Source organism: Mytilus trossulus, chromosome 2 (assembly GCF_036588685.1).
Source record: "Mytilus trossulus isolate FHL-02 chromosome 2, PNRI_Mtr1.1.1.hap1, whole genome shotgun sequence".
Lineage (NCBI taxonomy): Eukaryota > Metazoa > Mollusca > Bivalvia > Mytilida > Mytilidae > Mytilus > Mytilus trossulus.
In genome coordinates this window covers 84710050-84725374 of record NC_086374.1, presented here as the reverse complement: position 1 = coordinate 84725374, position 15325 = coordinate 84710050, and the positions used below count along the sequence as shown (strand labels likewise).

The 15325-nt window shown below is 31.6% G+C and overlaps 1 protein-coding gene across 4 annotated transcripts in view; it reads right to left on the bottom strand.

Annotated features, from left to right (window-relative positions):
• Positions 1–15325, bottom strand: part of LOC134708204 (GTPase-activating Rap/Ran-GAP domain-like protein 3) — a 200198-nt gene that overhangs the window by 49714 nt on the left and 135159 nt on the right. For 2 of the 4 annotated variants that reach the window (XM_063568557.1, XM_063568556.1), the window contains exon 2: positions 67–136. In XM_063568557.1, the coding sequence (XP_063424627.1) occupies positions 67–136 (70 nt within the window). Of the gene's footprint in view, positions 1–66; positions 137–2775; positions 3028–12047; positions 12620–15325 lie in introns of those variants that run through there. The other 2 variants (XM_063568558.1, XM_063568559.1) reach the window with 2 other exon arrangements.

Below are 15325 nucleotides of genomic sequence, written 5' to 3'. Positions count from 1 at the left end.
AATTAGTTTCGTTGCGATTGATGTGCAGATTATAAACAATGACGAAAAACATAAAATAAAACTCACCAGTTCAACAGACCCATACTGTCGTCTGCTGAAAACATCACGTCGAAATGTTAAATCGGACGCCGGGGAACTGAAAGAAAGAAAATTAAGTATTAATGTCGTAATTATGAGAGATCTTTACAACACTGAATTAATTTATTTCTAACTTGTTGACAAAATACTGTTGGCTTTAGAAAAGCATTAGAGTCATGGGCATCTTAATGATACTCATATTGGAATATCACTTTAAATACATTGCTGTAGCGAAATCTAAAGATACCTTTGGGAGTATTATTTCATTTATTTTCTCTTGTTTTGTTTAAGAATAATGAATCTTGTACCATGGAAAGGTCAAAGTCGTTACAATGCTGGTCGATTTTCTCGAATAAGAACTACATGTGATCCATATTTGTAAAATAATTTAAATTTCCAGATGTTTATTACCCAGATGACACTTGTTTTGGAACAGTTTTATAACAATGTATTGACGATAGTTGTTTCAACATGCAAAGTTCATAATCTTCCAGTGCATCCAGTATATATATTTTTAAAGGTAACTGGAAGAGACCTGGTTTAATAGTGCACTCCAGCAAAAGAAGAAGGGTAATTTTGTTTGTTTGAATTTGTTTTGTTTTTATTAGTGTTTTTTTGTTAACGTGTATGAACTTTTCCATGCTACATTGGTTAGAGGTATAGGGGGAGGGTTGAGATCTCACAAACATGTTTAACCCCGCCGCTTTTTTGCGTCTTTCCCAAGTCAGGAGCCTCTGGCCTTTGTTAGTCTTGTTTTATTTTAACTTTAGTTTCTTGTGTACAGTTTGGAAATTAGTATGGCGATCATTATCACTGAACTAGTATATATTTGTTTAGGGGCCAGCTGAAGGACGCCTCCGGGTGCGGGAATATATCGCTACATTGAAGACCTGTTGGTGACCTTCTTTTGTTGTTTTTTTTTATTTGGTCGGGTTGTTATCTCTTTGACACATTCCCCTTTTCCATTCTTAATTTTATTTTTATATCCCTAACAGTAATGTTAGTACTAGTTACTTGTTTATTTCATTTTGTTATCAAAACAGTGGGGATTCTTTCAATCATAAACGACAACTATGAAAAAAGTCATGTAAACTATTTTCATCATAACCATATATAATATACAATCAAAAACTTCAATCGTTCGGTTCACAAAGTGTTCAACTGTTCATCGAAGAAGACCTTATTGAGTACCAATTAAGTATACTGGGTAACACTAGAAAACCACGGTCAGCGTATCCTAAACAGCTCTTCAAATACGTAACAATAAATTTTTGAAACATTTCCAGTCTTCATACTTATACATTGTGGTAAATTCAGTAATGTTTAAACAGGCAGCCATGAATTAAGTAGTTTTACATGTGCACATCAACAACATATTAAATTTTCTGCAAGCTACTAAACATTACTGTATTGACAGCTAATTAAAAAATATCTAAACGGAACTCGATTTACAACAATAAAATAATATATGTAATACTTATTTTATGATTATGCATTTTACGCAGGTATGTGTCGAATACGTCATTAGCAGCACTTTTAAAAAAAATCTAATTAAACAGGTATCTACCGGTAGTAACTCGAAAGAATCAGACCAGACAGGTCACACTGAAAGTCGTAAGCATTTATTAATGTGGTACCTAACACTCACTAAAATCAATTTGGCTTGTTTAATTTTCATAAAAGTTTGACAAAGTATTTACTTTGACCTTTTTGACAAAATATACAAATTTCAAAAAATTTGAACCAATCATTTTAAGAGAAAAATTACACTGGTTATATAGCAGTTTGACAAACACTAATCTTTATCATTGAGAAGCTCTCTTAACAACCCAACAAATTTAAAACGTTCCGCTGATTTTAAAGAGTTGTCTCCCTGTAGTGTTAGGCACGACTTTAAAGGTTAGAAAAAAGTACTTTAGAAAGGGGGTTTGAATCCAGGGATATATATATATTACAAAACCCTGAGGCGTAGTGTTGATTGCTCTTATTTTAAGACTTTAAGAGTTCGTTGTCGATGTCAGGATTATGATAGTCTCTGTTGAAATACGAATTTCCTAGACTAGTGGAAATAAAACCTGGTATTCTGTTGATGGGTTGCTGTTTACATGGGATTATACTTTCACCTTTTGTTCAAATAGCTGAATATCTCTTTTCATATAAATCGAATTGACTTTAGAGTAATAACCATTGTCTCTCGATCCTCATCCCTACATTGATTTATCTAATTTTTTTTATATATAATACTCCACATTTATTTACACGTCATTTTTGTTATAAAACTGATTTACGTACCATTAGTACATGTAAAGGGTACATTATACATATCAAAACTGTCCGTTATAAACTGTATTATGTAAATTCTTAAATGGATTTAGGGGTAAACATAAAAAACAAAACAAATAAAATACGATAATTTTCAAGGGATATATTCTGTGTATAGCGATTATTATAACTTCCCGATATTACAATCAGTGAGTTTCACCACATCATATATGCAATACAACGTATAAGGTATGTTATTTGGGAGATGATACCAGCGGATCTTCTTTAAATAAAAAAATCTGACAGCAGAATCAAACATAAAGGCAAATATATAATTTTCATTTAAAACATTTCGAATGAGTAAACCATAATAAAAGGAATTTGCTAAATACACAAAACATAGTATTCCCAGGAAAAAAATACAAATTACTTTACCTTGAAGCGCGTCGTCTAAAATAGTCCTCTTTGGACCATGTCGATCGGCTTAGTGTCTCAAGTCTAAAATTACTGGGACGCCTCCTTTTGAAATTGCACAGAGACTGTGATCTGAGTCTAAAACCGTTCATTATTTCGAGAAATCACAGTTTACAATCTCTGACACTGACGACATATAGCGCCCCCAAATGGATGAAAGGTTACGTAAACTTTATTGAAAATCAATCGGTCAATCAAGAAAATATCGAAGGTATAGTGATATAGACTCCTTACGATAGATCACTATAGATCAGTCATATAATTTCCTTAAGGTAAAGTGTCGATGGATGTCGGAGATTTTATATCATTACGCTGCTGATGAGAAATCAATGGATGATTTGTTGTCAACACTGACTCCGTTTGATGAAATTATGGCATTTATCACATCATCTTACACAATTAAATATTATTATACGTGAATCCATTATTTTGATGATAGATTGTTGCTATAGTCGAGTTGAAATAAGGAATTTTCCACTGGACAGTAAACGTACCAGTGTAAAACATACATGAAAGTGTACGATTTATATAATTGAATTATTGGTATACGAAATGAAACGGTACGTTGCCATGAAAAGACAAATCGGGTAGTCAGATTATTTTAATAAACTCCATAGATAGAATATATATATCAGAAAGGATTTATAAACTAAATATAGAAGCTGTTAACCTTTGCCGGGGCAGTAACTTAGAAGTGATTGAATTGATTTTTCTCTTATGAAGTGCGACTTATAGCGATGCATACTTATTAGGTCTCAGTTCTCCATAATCCGCCTTTGTCTTTATTACATACAACTAATTGTAGTAGCCACTCCTTATTGCAGCATAAGAATCTAATTTAAATATTGCGATACTAGTATTCTAAATATTTTAGTCCTATATTGGCTTATTCATTTTTCTATTAATATTGTTGCAGTCATATTGTCCTCTCAATGGAATGTAAAGTCCGTCGAAACTGAATTCATCGTTGATATTGTCGTAAAAAAATCAAAGATTATAAAAACAAGTGTTAATTCTGTTTATCACATAAAAATGTTTATTTCCAGTGAACAGAAGAATGTATTTCCTATGAATATATATTAAACATCTATAGATCTATAGTATTCTGCAATCTTTTTTTTGTTGCTTTTTCGTCTTGATCACTGAAGTCGGAAAAAGAATAAATTAGTTTTGTACCGTAATCTATTTTTAATTAACTTTTCAATCAAATCTGATATTGGTCGGAATTGAATAAGATAAAAACATCTATATATACTTTGCACAATCTACACTTGTGTAGGTTAACGGTGAGGATACTCTCATTTATGTCATATTTGTAACTTCAAATCTTTAACGTGTAATCGTACAGTGAAGGAATATTCAATTTGAATAAAACAAATTGTGACGAAACAAGAAATTTCTAGTTATTAAAATGAGAGTATTTGATTGAGTGATGATTTTCATAGTCTAACAACACTTCAGTTTTTCATTTTGTATAATTCATTCTAATATGACGTCCTTATTACGCTTTGTAAACAAAGCCGTGTTCTAATGAGCACAAAAAATATGTTTGACACATGCCGCGGCATGAACTTACTGTGTATATTAACATTATTCTCATCGTTATCCTTTTAAATATATACATTTAAGCAGCGAAAATAAACTTTTATCATATATTTTTATAAAACAACATATATTTACCCTGCTCGTAGTTTTTAAACTTATCAAATATGAAATATAATGCATATACTCATCAAGGAGGAAACAGGAAAAGCCAAACATTTTTACGATATTTTCGTACGCTTCGACCTATAAACATGATAAAAATGATGTATTTGTCCTATTAGAATCGAAATAATTCCTTCATGTCATGCTCTATGCTCATTTTAACATGAGTAGGCATTATATTTGACCACATTTTACACCTCGCTAACGCTCAGTGTAAAATATCGACAAATATAATGCCTACCCATGTTAAAATGAGCATAGAGCATGACATGAAGGAATTATTTCTTAAATAATCATGAATAATGAAAAAGTAAATCATTCAAACCCACATTACGATAGGAATAGATAAATTATGAAAAAGTCACTAACTATGAAAAAGGATTAATGGCCGAATTTTCTCTTGTTAAATTGGCTTTGTCTTGCTCGATATTGAGATAAACTCATCCTAGATACCAGGATTGAAATTTTATATTAATGACAGACGCGCGTTTCGTCTACTAAAGACTCATCAGGGAAGCTCGAATAAAAAAAATGATAAAAAGGCCAAATAAAGTACGAAATTATAGAGCATTTGGGACAAAAAAATCCTAAATGTTTTGCCAAATACAGCTATTTCGTTTCTGTACATAAACTTATGAACATATTAGTATAATCTTTTTACTAGGTTAATTAGATAAATAAACAAATACTGGTCTGAGTTAAACACAGGTTTTCACAAATATGTTAAAAGACGAGTTGTTCCCGACTTTTAAATTTGCCCTGATGAGTTCGTTTTCCTCAATAAGTTTAATTAAAATTATTCCGTATAAACACATGCCATGGTGCCCATTGTGGTACTAACACTGCTGATTCAGAACATTAACATGATTACCAGTCCCATATAGTGCAGTCTGATCGATTGTCGATGCTTCGATTTTTGCAAGTTTGTGAATTTATGTTTCTAGGGAACAAAATGAAGAAGGCGAAGTTATTCAAAGAAAATTTTGACGATTAACAAAAGTATCGCCGGTTGATTTTTTCTTTCAAATTCTGACACAAGGTCCATTTTGATATGCACTAATTAGGTATATCGTCTGTCGAAATATGCAAAGACAAATATACCTTCAAGTTCATACCAGACTTATCGAAATATTTCAGAGATATTTCCACCTGGTGTTTTTTTAGGTATTCGTAGGTTTATGTAAAAGAAACAAAATATGTTGTATGATTGCTAATGAGAAAACCCTCCACCAGAGACCAAAAGACATAAAAGTTAAATAAAAAAATATGGTCAAAGACTTTTTAAGTTGGTCAACTAAATTTGCTACAGTTAAACCCCTGTTTTACGTATTAGCAGATCTCAAATACAAAACAGGTATATCTAAAATCTTTAATTATGATATTTCAATTAACTAGCCCTTTAATGACATTAATTGTAACAGGAAAACTTCTTCTAATTTTCAAAACTATAATAGACCATATATAATCATGTGTATATCCTTGATGAGGAAGATAATTACAATTTGTATGGCATTTGAAAAAAAGGATGGTATCCTGATTGTGTGGTACTGTAAATATCAATAGAGAAATGACTGTATCATCATGTAAACATAATGTGTGAATTATTTGCCCTTTACATCCCTTTGGTTCAGTAAAAAGATATAATTTTTGAAGAACTTATATATAGTACTTTAGCATCTCTTCTCAAGCGTATATACGGGTTTTATTGCTTTTATTATATACAATGCTGCATGGGATGATTAAATGTTATCAATTAGAGTTTTTTTCTGCTTTAGCTAAACAATACGTGTGCAGTTTATGTATATGTAAGCCTATTCTTTAATATTTGCAGAACGTAAAACATTCTAAACTGCTAAGAATTAGTGCACTGGTTCTATTGAGAGGAGAACAAACGCCTTTGTACACGGGTGTCACGAATAAACTATTATAACAAACAATTATAACTGCATTTTAAAAGTGGTTCACGGTAACAATATTCATCTTATATTTGAAGACACCAGTTCCAAACTATTAAAGGGAACAATCATTTGTATAAAAATATTCTATGCTTTTAATTTAAATAAACAACACGAATGCTAAGAAATATTCGATGAGAGTCACCTTCTCAAATCCACGTCATTCACATCTGGTGAATCGTTGTCTCATTGGCTGTCAAAACACGTCTCTGTACATCTTCAGCTTTAATAAACGTTTTATAGATTAAAAGATTTGAAGAGACAACAATTTTCGATTTGCAATTCATTTTGGTACAGTGAAATTTAATGTCATTACCTCCTTTGAAAAGATCTGCCTTTCCTCCTTTAACCAGTTCTTGTATTGACCAGAAATTATGAAAATATGAAATAATCGCAACTAAATATGTATGATTTTGATTTAAGTCAGTTCATATTCTCGACTCAAAGAATATTGTATGTTGCTTAACAAAAGATGATGTTGGAGCTTGCACACAAATTATAACAGGTCTAGGGAACGACCATTTAATTTCAAAAGAGAGGGAGGGTATGTTTATTTCGCAAAAAAACATATTCTGGTTCCACAAAGTGTTTAATTGATTGATAGCATCGAAAAGTAAACAAAAATTTTCGCGTATTTTTTCTTGTCTAATGTGTAATGTGTAGGGGATCAAATACTTTTAACTCTTCTTTTAAATCCATGCCCGTCCACGTGTCCAGTTAAATAACACAACAAATTGTCAAGGTATTTTGTTGTTACGAAACACGTAATCAATTGAAGCATAATGTTCTTATTTATAATAATGTGTGAACTGATTTTCGACAACAATATAACTGTACATAACATGTTTACGGTGAACAGCAGCTGCCAAGGACAAATGATAAGTGGTACAAATACAGAGACAACAACTCAGCTCCAAAAACGAAAGAGTACGGGAAAAAACGAAAAGAAACTCTTGCATCCTAATACTGTAAACCAACTTATTTTCGCGGATACTTTATTTAGCGTTTCACCCTTTCTTGACCACTTCGCGGCTATTTAATTTCGCGATTATCTGATTTACTTGATGAAGTTTATTAAGGAAAGATCAAAGATTGACATATTTTCGACGATTTATATTCGCGTTATTTTTCTACTCGCGAAAGTCGCGAAAATAAATCGCTCGCGAAAATAAGTTGGTTTACAGTATTTCAATAGGTAACATTTTCATTGTTATACTATAAGGAGATGTGGTATGACTGCCAATGAAACACCCATCCACCAGATCTATTGCGTACATTTAATCGCGTTCACACACTCTTCTTGTTTTAACTCAAATTGTTTCATATTGGTTAAATCGCATTATCTAATTCGAATAATAATTGGACGCAAAACGTTTCGAAAGCGAATTTAACTAATTCGAATTAGTTAATACGAATCGAATTCGAAAAAGGTCGAACGGCAGCACTATATTTCTTTTCTTTTTGGCACCCATATTATAACAATGCCAATGCAAATTTTAAGATAAAAGTCCTAGTCAGCCTTTTCCAGCAATTTGAATGAAAGATATTATCTCAAAAAGGAGATCCATTTCCTATCAAAGCTAATCATGAATAATGAAAAAGATTGTTTTTAGATTACTTCACCATCATTAAATTTATTTGTTACAATATAATCTTAAGATTGGTACCAACTGACTGGACTCACATATACATATCAAATATGCATTCTGGGAATCAAACTCAAGGTTTTACAAATCATTCGAAAACGCATTTGCTTTTTTCTCTTTCTCAACGTCATTATGTGAAGCTAAGTAATGAATACATGAGAATATTTCCTATATAAACAAAACAGAGCAACACAGAAAGTAAACACGTGTTCTTGTTGACAACTTGACAACTTGATCTATATTTGGTCTAAAAGATATGTAATGCCGTTATATGACAATCATTTGGGACATAAAGGATGTTCACCCCATCAAATGACTTGTTGTTTCTGAAAAATTCTTTTACATACACTCATTTGTGCCGGCTCATCATACTAAGCCGATTGTTCTTTATCTTTATAAACTGTCTGTCTGCATTAAAATATTATGTATTATAACATTGGAAAAAACATTATTGTGTCTTTTAGGTTATCAATTTAAAGTCGGTTTTCATATTAGATTCTTTTAATAAATAGATGACTTTATTGCTTTTGGAAAAAATCGAATTCGAAAGATAAACGACTTATTTTGCAAACTTTTGATTAGAAGCTTTAATGATTTCATATATTTCACATGCCGCTGGAAGTTTTGTCAGTTTTACAAGTACACAATGTATCTTGTAAACAAACATAGACAATTAATTGCCCCCACATGGGTACAGGCATATACATCGCGTTTAAAGTGACATTGGAATTTGAATTTGAATGGCGGTCACTAACAATGGAAAGATTAAAAATGATATTTTTCCCTCCATAAGGAATATATAATAGAAACTAATGAATATCAACCTGGTAATAAGAAAATGACAAATCTGAAGAATGAAACGTTGGCTTGGAATGTAGAAATGTCTACAGTAATATGTCAATTACAACTAAGTTATTTTAATTCAAAATTTGAGAAATGCTAAGTCGGACCTATTGAAATATCCAGTTTCAACTGGGAATAGTTTGTGTGGAAAAAGGTATAAAAGAACGAATCCCAGAGTTAAAAGGGGACAAAGTAAAACGCAATCATCCAACAGAACCAGTTAGAAACAACTGCCATATTCATAAAGACAATTTATCTAAAAAAAAAAAATGTTGGATTTAACCTGGTTTTAACGCTAGCTAAACATTCCACTTATATAATAGTTAAACATATTTTTGTTTAATTGACAAAGTGAAAAGGATCAACTGTAACTTTACTGTATGAAGTGTAGAGGCGACAACAGAATGCCACCGCAGGTCCTCCATACATTAAAAATCACCGATTATTCAAATCTTTTATTGCTGTCATATTTGTATATCGTTAATTGTTTCGCACATACATCAGGCTATTATTTTTCTCGTTTGGATAATTGTATGTTTGTCATTTCGAGGCCATCTATAGCGGTCCAACGATTTACAGAAAAGAGCAACGATTTACAGAAAAGAACCGAAAAGGACCGAAAAGGACCAAAAAGAACCGAAAAGGACCGAAAAGAACCACCATTTTCTACATTTGAAAATGCCTGTACCAAGTCAGGAATATGACAGTTCTTGTCCATTCGTTTTTGATGCGTTTTGTTATTTTATTTTGCCATGTGATTATGGACTTTCCAAATTGATTTTCCTCTGAGTTCAGTATTTTTGTGATTTTACTTTTCACTTTATATGTGGTATTGGACTTGCTTATTGTTGGAAGAAAGCTGAATGATGACCAATAATTGTAAACTGCAATGTCATTTGGCCTCTGGTGGGGATTTGCGTCATTTGAAAACATACCACATCAATTTGTTTTATCTATTTAATAAAGAAAAAGGTGAGGAAAACTGTCATCGAGACGAAAACCGAAGTATTCATAAAACCAAAAGCAATTTACAGTTCAACATAGTTCATGCTGACAAAAAACATAAGTATCTTTAAAAATATCATATACACTATGTTAATCTTTAAATCACACCAACTCTGAAGATTGGACTTCAAATGAGCGCATGCCTGGGTTAAACTGTCATTTTTTGTTATTAACTAGTTTATCTTGATCCGTGGAAAAAAAATAAGGCTTCAAAAATATCGTATAATAAAATTTAGTGCAGCGAAAGCATTTGATACAAAAACGAAGATATTGTATGATTGCTAATGAGACCACTCTTCACAAAAGACCAAATGATACAGAAATTAAGAGCTATAGGTCACCGTACGGCCTTCAGAAATGAGTAAAGCCCAGATCTATACCACAAAGTCAACTATAACAGGCCCCGAATTGACTTTAAAACTAGTCAAGCGAGATAACTAACGGCTTATACTTTATACAAAATATAAACGATAAACAAAAATGTAACAATATAAGAACAAACTTTAAAAATATTTAAAAAAGGTTTAACTCATTAGATGAACACAAATACATATACATATAACAAAAACACAGAGTGGACGTGGCCAGGTACATTTACATTCAATCAACAAAAATACTTTAAGTACATATCTTAGAGTACTCAAAGTAACTGAATGCTAGTTCAAAGCCAATAAAAACTAATAAAAAAACATCCATATAAAACTAACTTGGGAATCAGTACATATTTAACATGTTATGAATTTATTCAGAAAAGACGTTATAAAACCTGACTTTGTGCCATGCCAAGATACAGGAACCGACTGGTCGTAGAGCCATGTTACACTGTTCATGCTGTTATAATGCTTTTTAGGTAAGGCCTTGGCTCATATTTATTTGTACAAATACTTTGCCAACTGGTCATTTCAGGGTAACTATGTCAATTTCGATATGTTTATGACGATCATGGCAAATAACATTACTGTAATTATATATTTAGATTATATCTGCAATTATATGTTTAGTTACGTGTAATATCATCATATTTCGAGAGGTTTGAAGACTTCCACTTTTTTTTCCATTTTAATGGCCACACGTATACCTCATATCCTATTTTAGTTTGGCCAATGTTTGCATGTATAAATGTATGTATATGTATGCCAGCTGTAAAGGGTTTTAGACATGAAAATATTACAATGATAAAAATATGCAAACCCCAAATTTCGACTTATTTGTCTTAGATAATGCACGGTTTTATCAATTTTTTGGGTCTAAAAGTTCACTGAAACAGTCAATTTTAGGGTCTACAATTTCACTAAAACGGTCAATTGTTGGGTCTAAAGGTTCACTAAAACATTCAAATTTAATATATAAATAAGTAGATGCGGTATGATTAAAATGAAATAACTATCAATCAAATGAAGTTGATGCTAAAAAAAATAAGTCTCTTTACGAGCTTTAAACAATGAGCAAAACCCCTTCCGTCGAGTTCTGTATACTTAGCTGTACAGAACATGACATTACAAAATGTGAAAGAGTTCAAATGAGAAACCCAACGAACTGAGTTTTGTACAAAAAACCTAGATTTAAACCGATCGACAGCTAGAATCTGATTAACTTTTAGCTTCAAACAAAGATTAAAACTTATCGACAGGGTTTACTTAAAACCTTGAGTGACCTCTATCGACAAACTCTCCTCAAAATCAGGAATGTCGCCTATTGGCAGGATCCGGTTAATACCTAGAATCGGATCTATCGACACGGACTGTGTGATTCCCGTAATGACACATGGCAACAGGGTTTGTGAAAGGTTCATATTGACCCTTTAAATTAAGTAGCTGCGTTTCCACCTCATAATTTACTCTGAGTACAGATAAACCAGTGCATCAAGAAATTGAACTAGAGCTAAATCAACATCGTTTCGTCTATTATAAATATTAAATATATCATGCATGATTTATTAATGAGTACACCAAAACCATTCATTCGCTAATTACATTTGAAGCATTAAAAAAAAATGGATATGCTATCGTTTAATTTACCATGTTTCCTTTTATAATCAGTCCCAAAAAGTTACATTCTTATAATAACTTTTTCCTACCTTACAGAGCGTCGCCTAAAATTATCTTCCGAAGTATCCACCGGAATGGTGTTCCGAACAAGTACTTCTAAAGCATGGCAGTGATGTTTCGGCTTCCGTTTATGATTGGAACATGATTTAGATCGCATTCGGAAAGGATCCATATTTCCAGTTGAACAGTTTAATCAAACTTCAAGTAAAGACACTGTTATCGTAAACAAAGTAGATGTCTGTCATCTTATTAAAGTGCTTCTAACTCCAGGCTTAAGTCTACTAAGCCATTCATCTATTATTGAGAGTTAAATATTCTAGGCGTTGAAAATAACGCAATCAATGCGCAATGAATTTTTACGAATTAATATAGTTTCCTATATCCCCTCACAACATGTTGTTTCGTTCGATCGTCTTAAAAAGAAACGCGTGTTTATTGATCGTTTAATGATAATTGTTATAAAATTGAAAACTTTTAACCTAGGTCATTGAATTACCTTTACATTTGTAAATAAAAACACGAAATATTAGGTTGCATATTGATCGAAATTTTATCAATGACATCCGTGTTGTGAATGTTATCTGCTTTCGGTCTTGTATATATACACTTACAAACAAGGTTTGACTTAAGCAAGTTATCAATATATATAAAAGTGACACAACGAAAGATGGATTAACCATATTGTATCTTCAAAACCTTTCTTCATCCATGCAAAAACTTTAATCTGGTTTGCCAGATGGATTACAGTGTGACGTCAGAAAGTATTCAAACATTTTTCGAAAGTTGTTTCAATAAAATATAAATATATAGAATTATAGAATTATAGATAAACACAAAAGATAAAGAAATTTTATTTGATTATCTAAGCTATTATTTTACATTTGAGATGGTCACGCATCTCAGTCGCTTCAATAATCATCAATAGATTTGTTCTGTCATAGCCACGGATTATATTGGTTCACTAGACACTGTCCACCAGTCCACATGTTCTCATATACATATATACATAAATATCTTGTAAAGATTTAGAGAATTCTTTAAAAATAGCGTGCTATAATCTAAATGAGAACCGTGCATTATTTATATACAGAACAATAATAGGCTTTAGAAGGGACAGTACAGATGCTACATATCCCCCAAAATATGAAAATAAAAATCATATATCAAAGTATGTCGTCCGGAATTCTTCCACATCTTCACGTTTTGTCCGATTACGTTAGAGTTTGCAAAGAGAATCATTTTTAAAAAGAGGAAAAAGTGGAAAGTTGATGAAATCTTGAGGATATTTGTCAAATTAATAAACCCTAAAGATTTGACTGTCATCAATTTAAACAATACACTTTCTGTCGAAGGCATTCCTATTAGAAAATTCTATGTTAAGCGTTTATTGTAAACGGTTACATGCAAGAAAAAAAACATCATCATGCCTTCAAAATAAGGGCGCGGGACAAACGTCTGTTCTCGTTTCACATATGTTTTAGGGATGTATTACTGTAACAGTATCATTATGAATTAAAGGTAATATAACGGTTTACGTTACCGTTTAATTTAACACGTTTGTAAAATATGTGCAAATTGTATTAGAAAACTGAAGTTCTTATATTTTTATTATAAGAAGAGTAACTAATATCAAACGATTGGCGCTATATCGTCATATTCCTGACTTGGTACCATAAATAGACAATAATAGTGCATTGACTTGACATATCAACGATATAAGGATGAGGCTTAGAAACGGGGAAATGCGAGGGTGCGGAGCTATTTTCCTGTTTCGGGCCGAATCCTTATATCGTTGATATGCCAAGTCAATGCACTATTATTGTCTTCATACTGCAATCTAAAACAACATTTTCAATGGTTGTTTAATGCGTTAAGGTTATTTATTTGATTTAAATATTGAGGAATATTCCCTTTAAACAGGCCTCATATCATGCTCGCGGAGAAATATACAACACAATGAAATGTACATATATTCACCTGTTGAAACTCGCACTCGATGGTGAATGAAATCGTTTGATTATGGACTTTAAAAATATCAACCATAAGCATAAAACATAATGATTTATAGGTTGCAAACAAAATATATTAACAAATGAAATATGTTTTTCCAATAATTACAAAAGAAACAAGGTTGAGTCGATCCGCGTATTGTATGCATTGGAAACAAGAACAGGTTGAAGAGGTCGTATGAATAATTAAATATCATTTCGGCATTTTCTATTTGAATATTCATTAGGAAAAGTGATATCGGGTCAGTGACTGTATATGACATAGAAATTTACAGTCAACGCATTTTGACTGATCAAATAGAACGAGTGCAGTATAAATGTTATTACACCTATGTTAGTACTGACATTTTGTAGAGCAGAGGATTACTTGCGACGACTAAAACGATTTTAAAAATGTAATTTATTCGTTCAGCACTAAACACTGCGAAACTCTTCTTTGACATTTTGTCAAAAGGCTAAATGGTTTAGTGGATTAGGAATATATATATAAAAGTACATTATTTAAGCAGTCAAAGCAATGTTTCCTACATAGATATAATCTTGTTAACATTCTATTTCATTCTAAATAAGACTTTATGACCAGGAAGTAAAATATAAAATAAGTGTTTAAGCTCTTACAGAGTAGTTATTTGGTCATTCTCAATCCATTCAAGTACATATTCGACTATCTATTTCAATTAAAGTAAAATGTTTAATAGTAATATATGAGATTTCGTAGACGAAAGGCTGTAAATGTCTCTATATTGCTCCAAGAGACAAACATTACTCCTACATAAACTATTCATCACCGGTATCAATTTGTTTACTAGATATTGCTTTATGATAAGTTATCTTATTGAACTTCAGTAAAAAAAAATCTATATTTGACCTTTTGATTTTAAAAATATTAAAATTCCTAAAAATCCAGTCTTTTCATTTCAATATATGTCTTTGTGTGTAATCAATCATTGTATGTATTGTACAGTTGAACCTCTAATGACGACAGTTAACACGAGTCTGATAAGTAAATTTGATTGATTGATATATATTTGGTTTTCATTGCAACCCTTTCGAATCAATGAACAATTGTTTTTCAATAAATATTTCATCAGCTTTTCAGTTGCTTGTCTGTAGAAATAAAAAGAGAATCTAGTACACTGTCAAGTTGTGATACATGCAATTGGCGGAAATGTTAATAAATGAAAGACAAGAAGAGTTCATTAATAAATAAGCTTTGTTTTGATTTTTGTGTTGGTTTGGAGGAGGGAGTAGTACATTGAGTTAATCATTTGTCCCACCTTCTGTTATACCTATTAAAG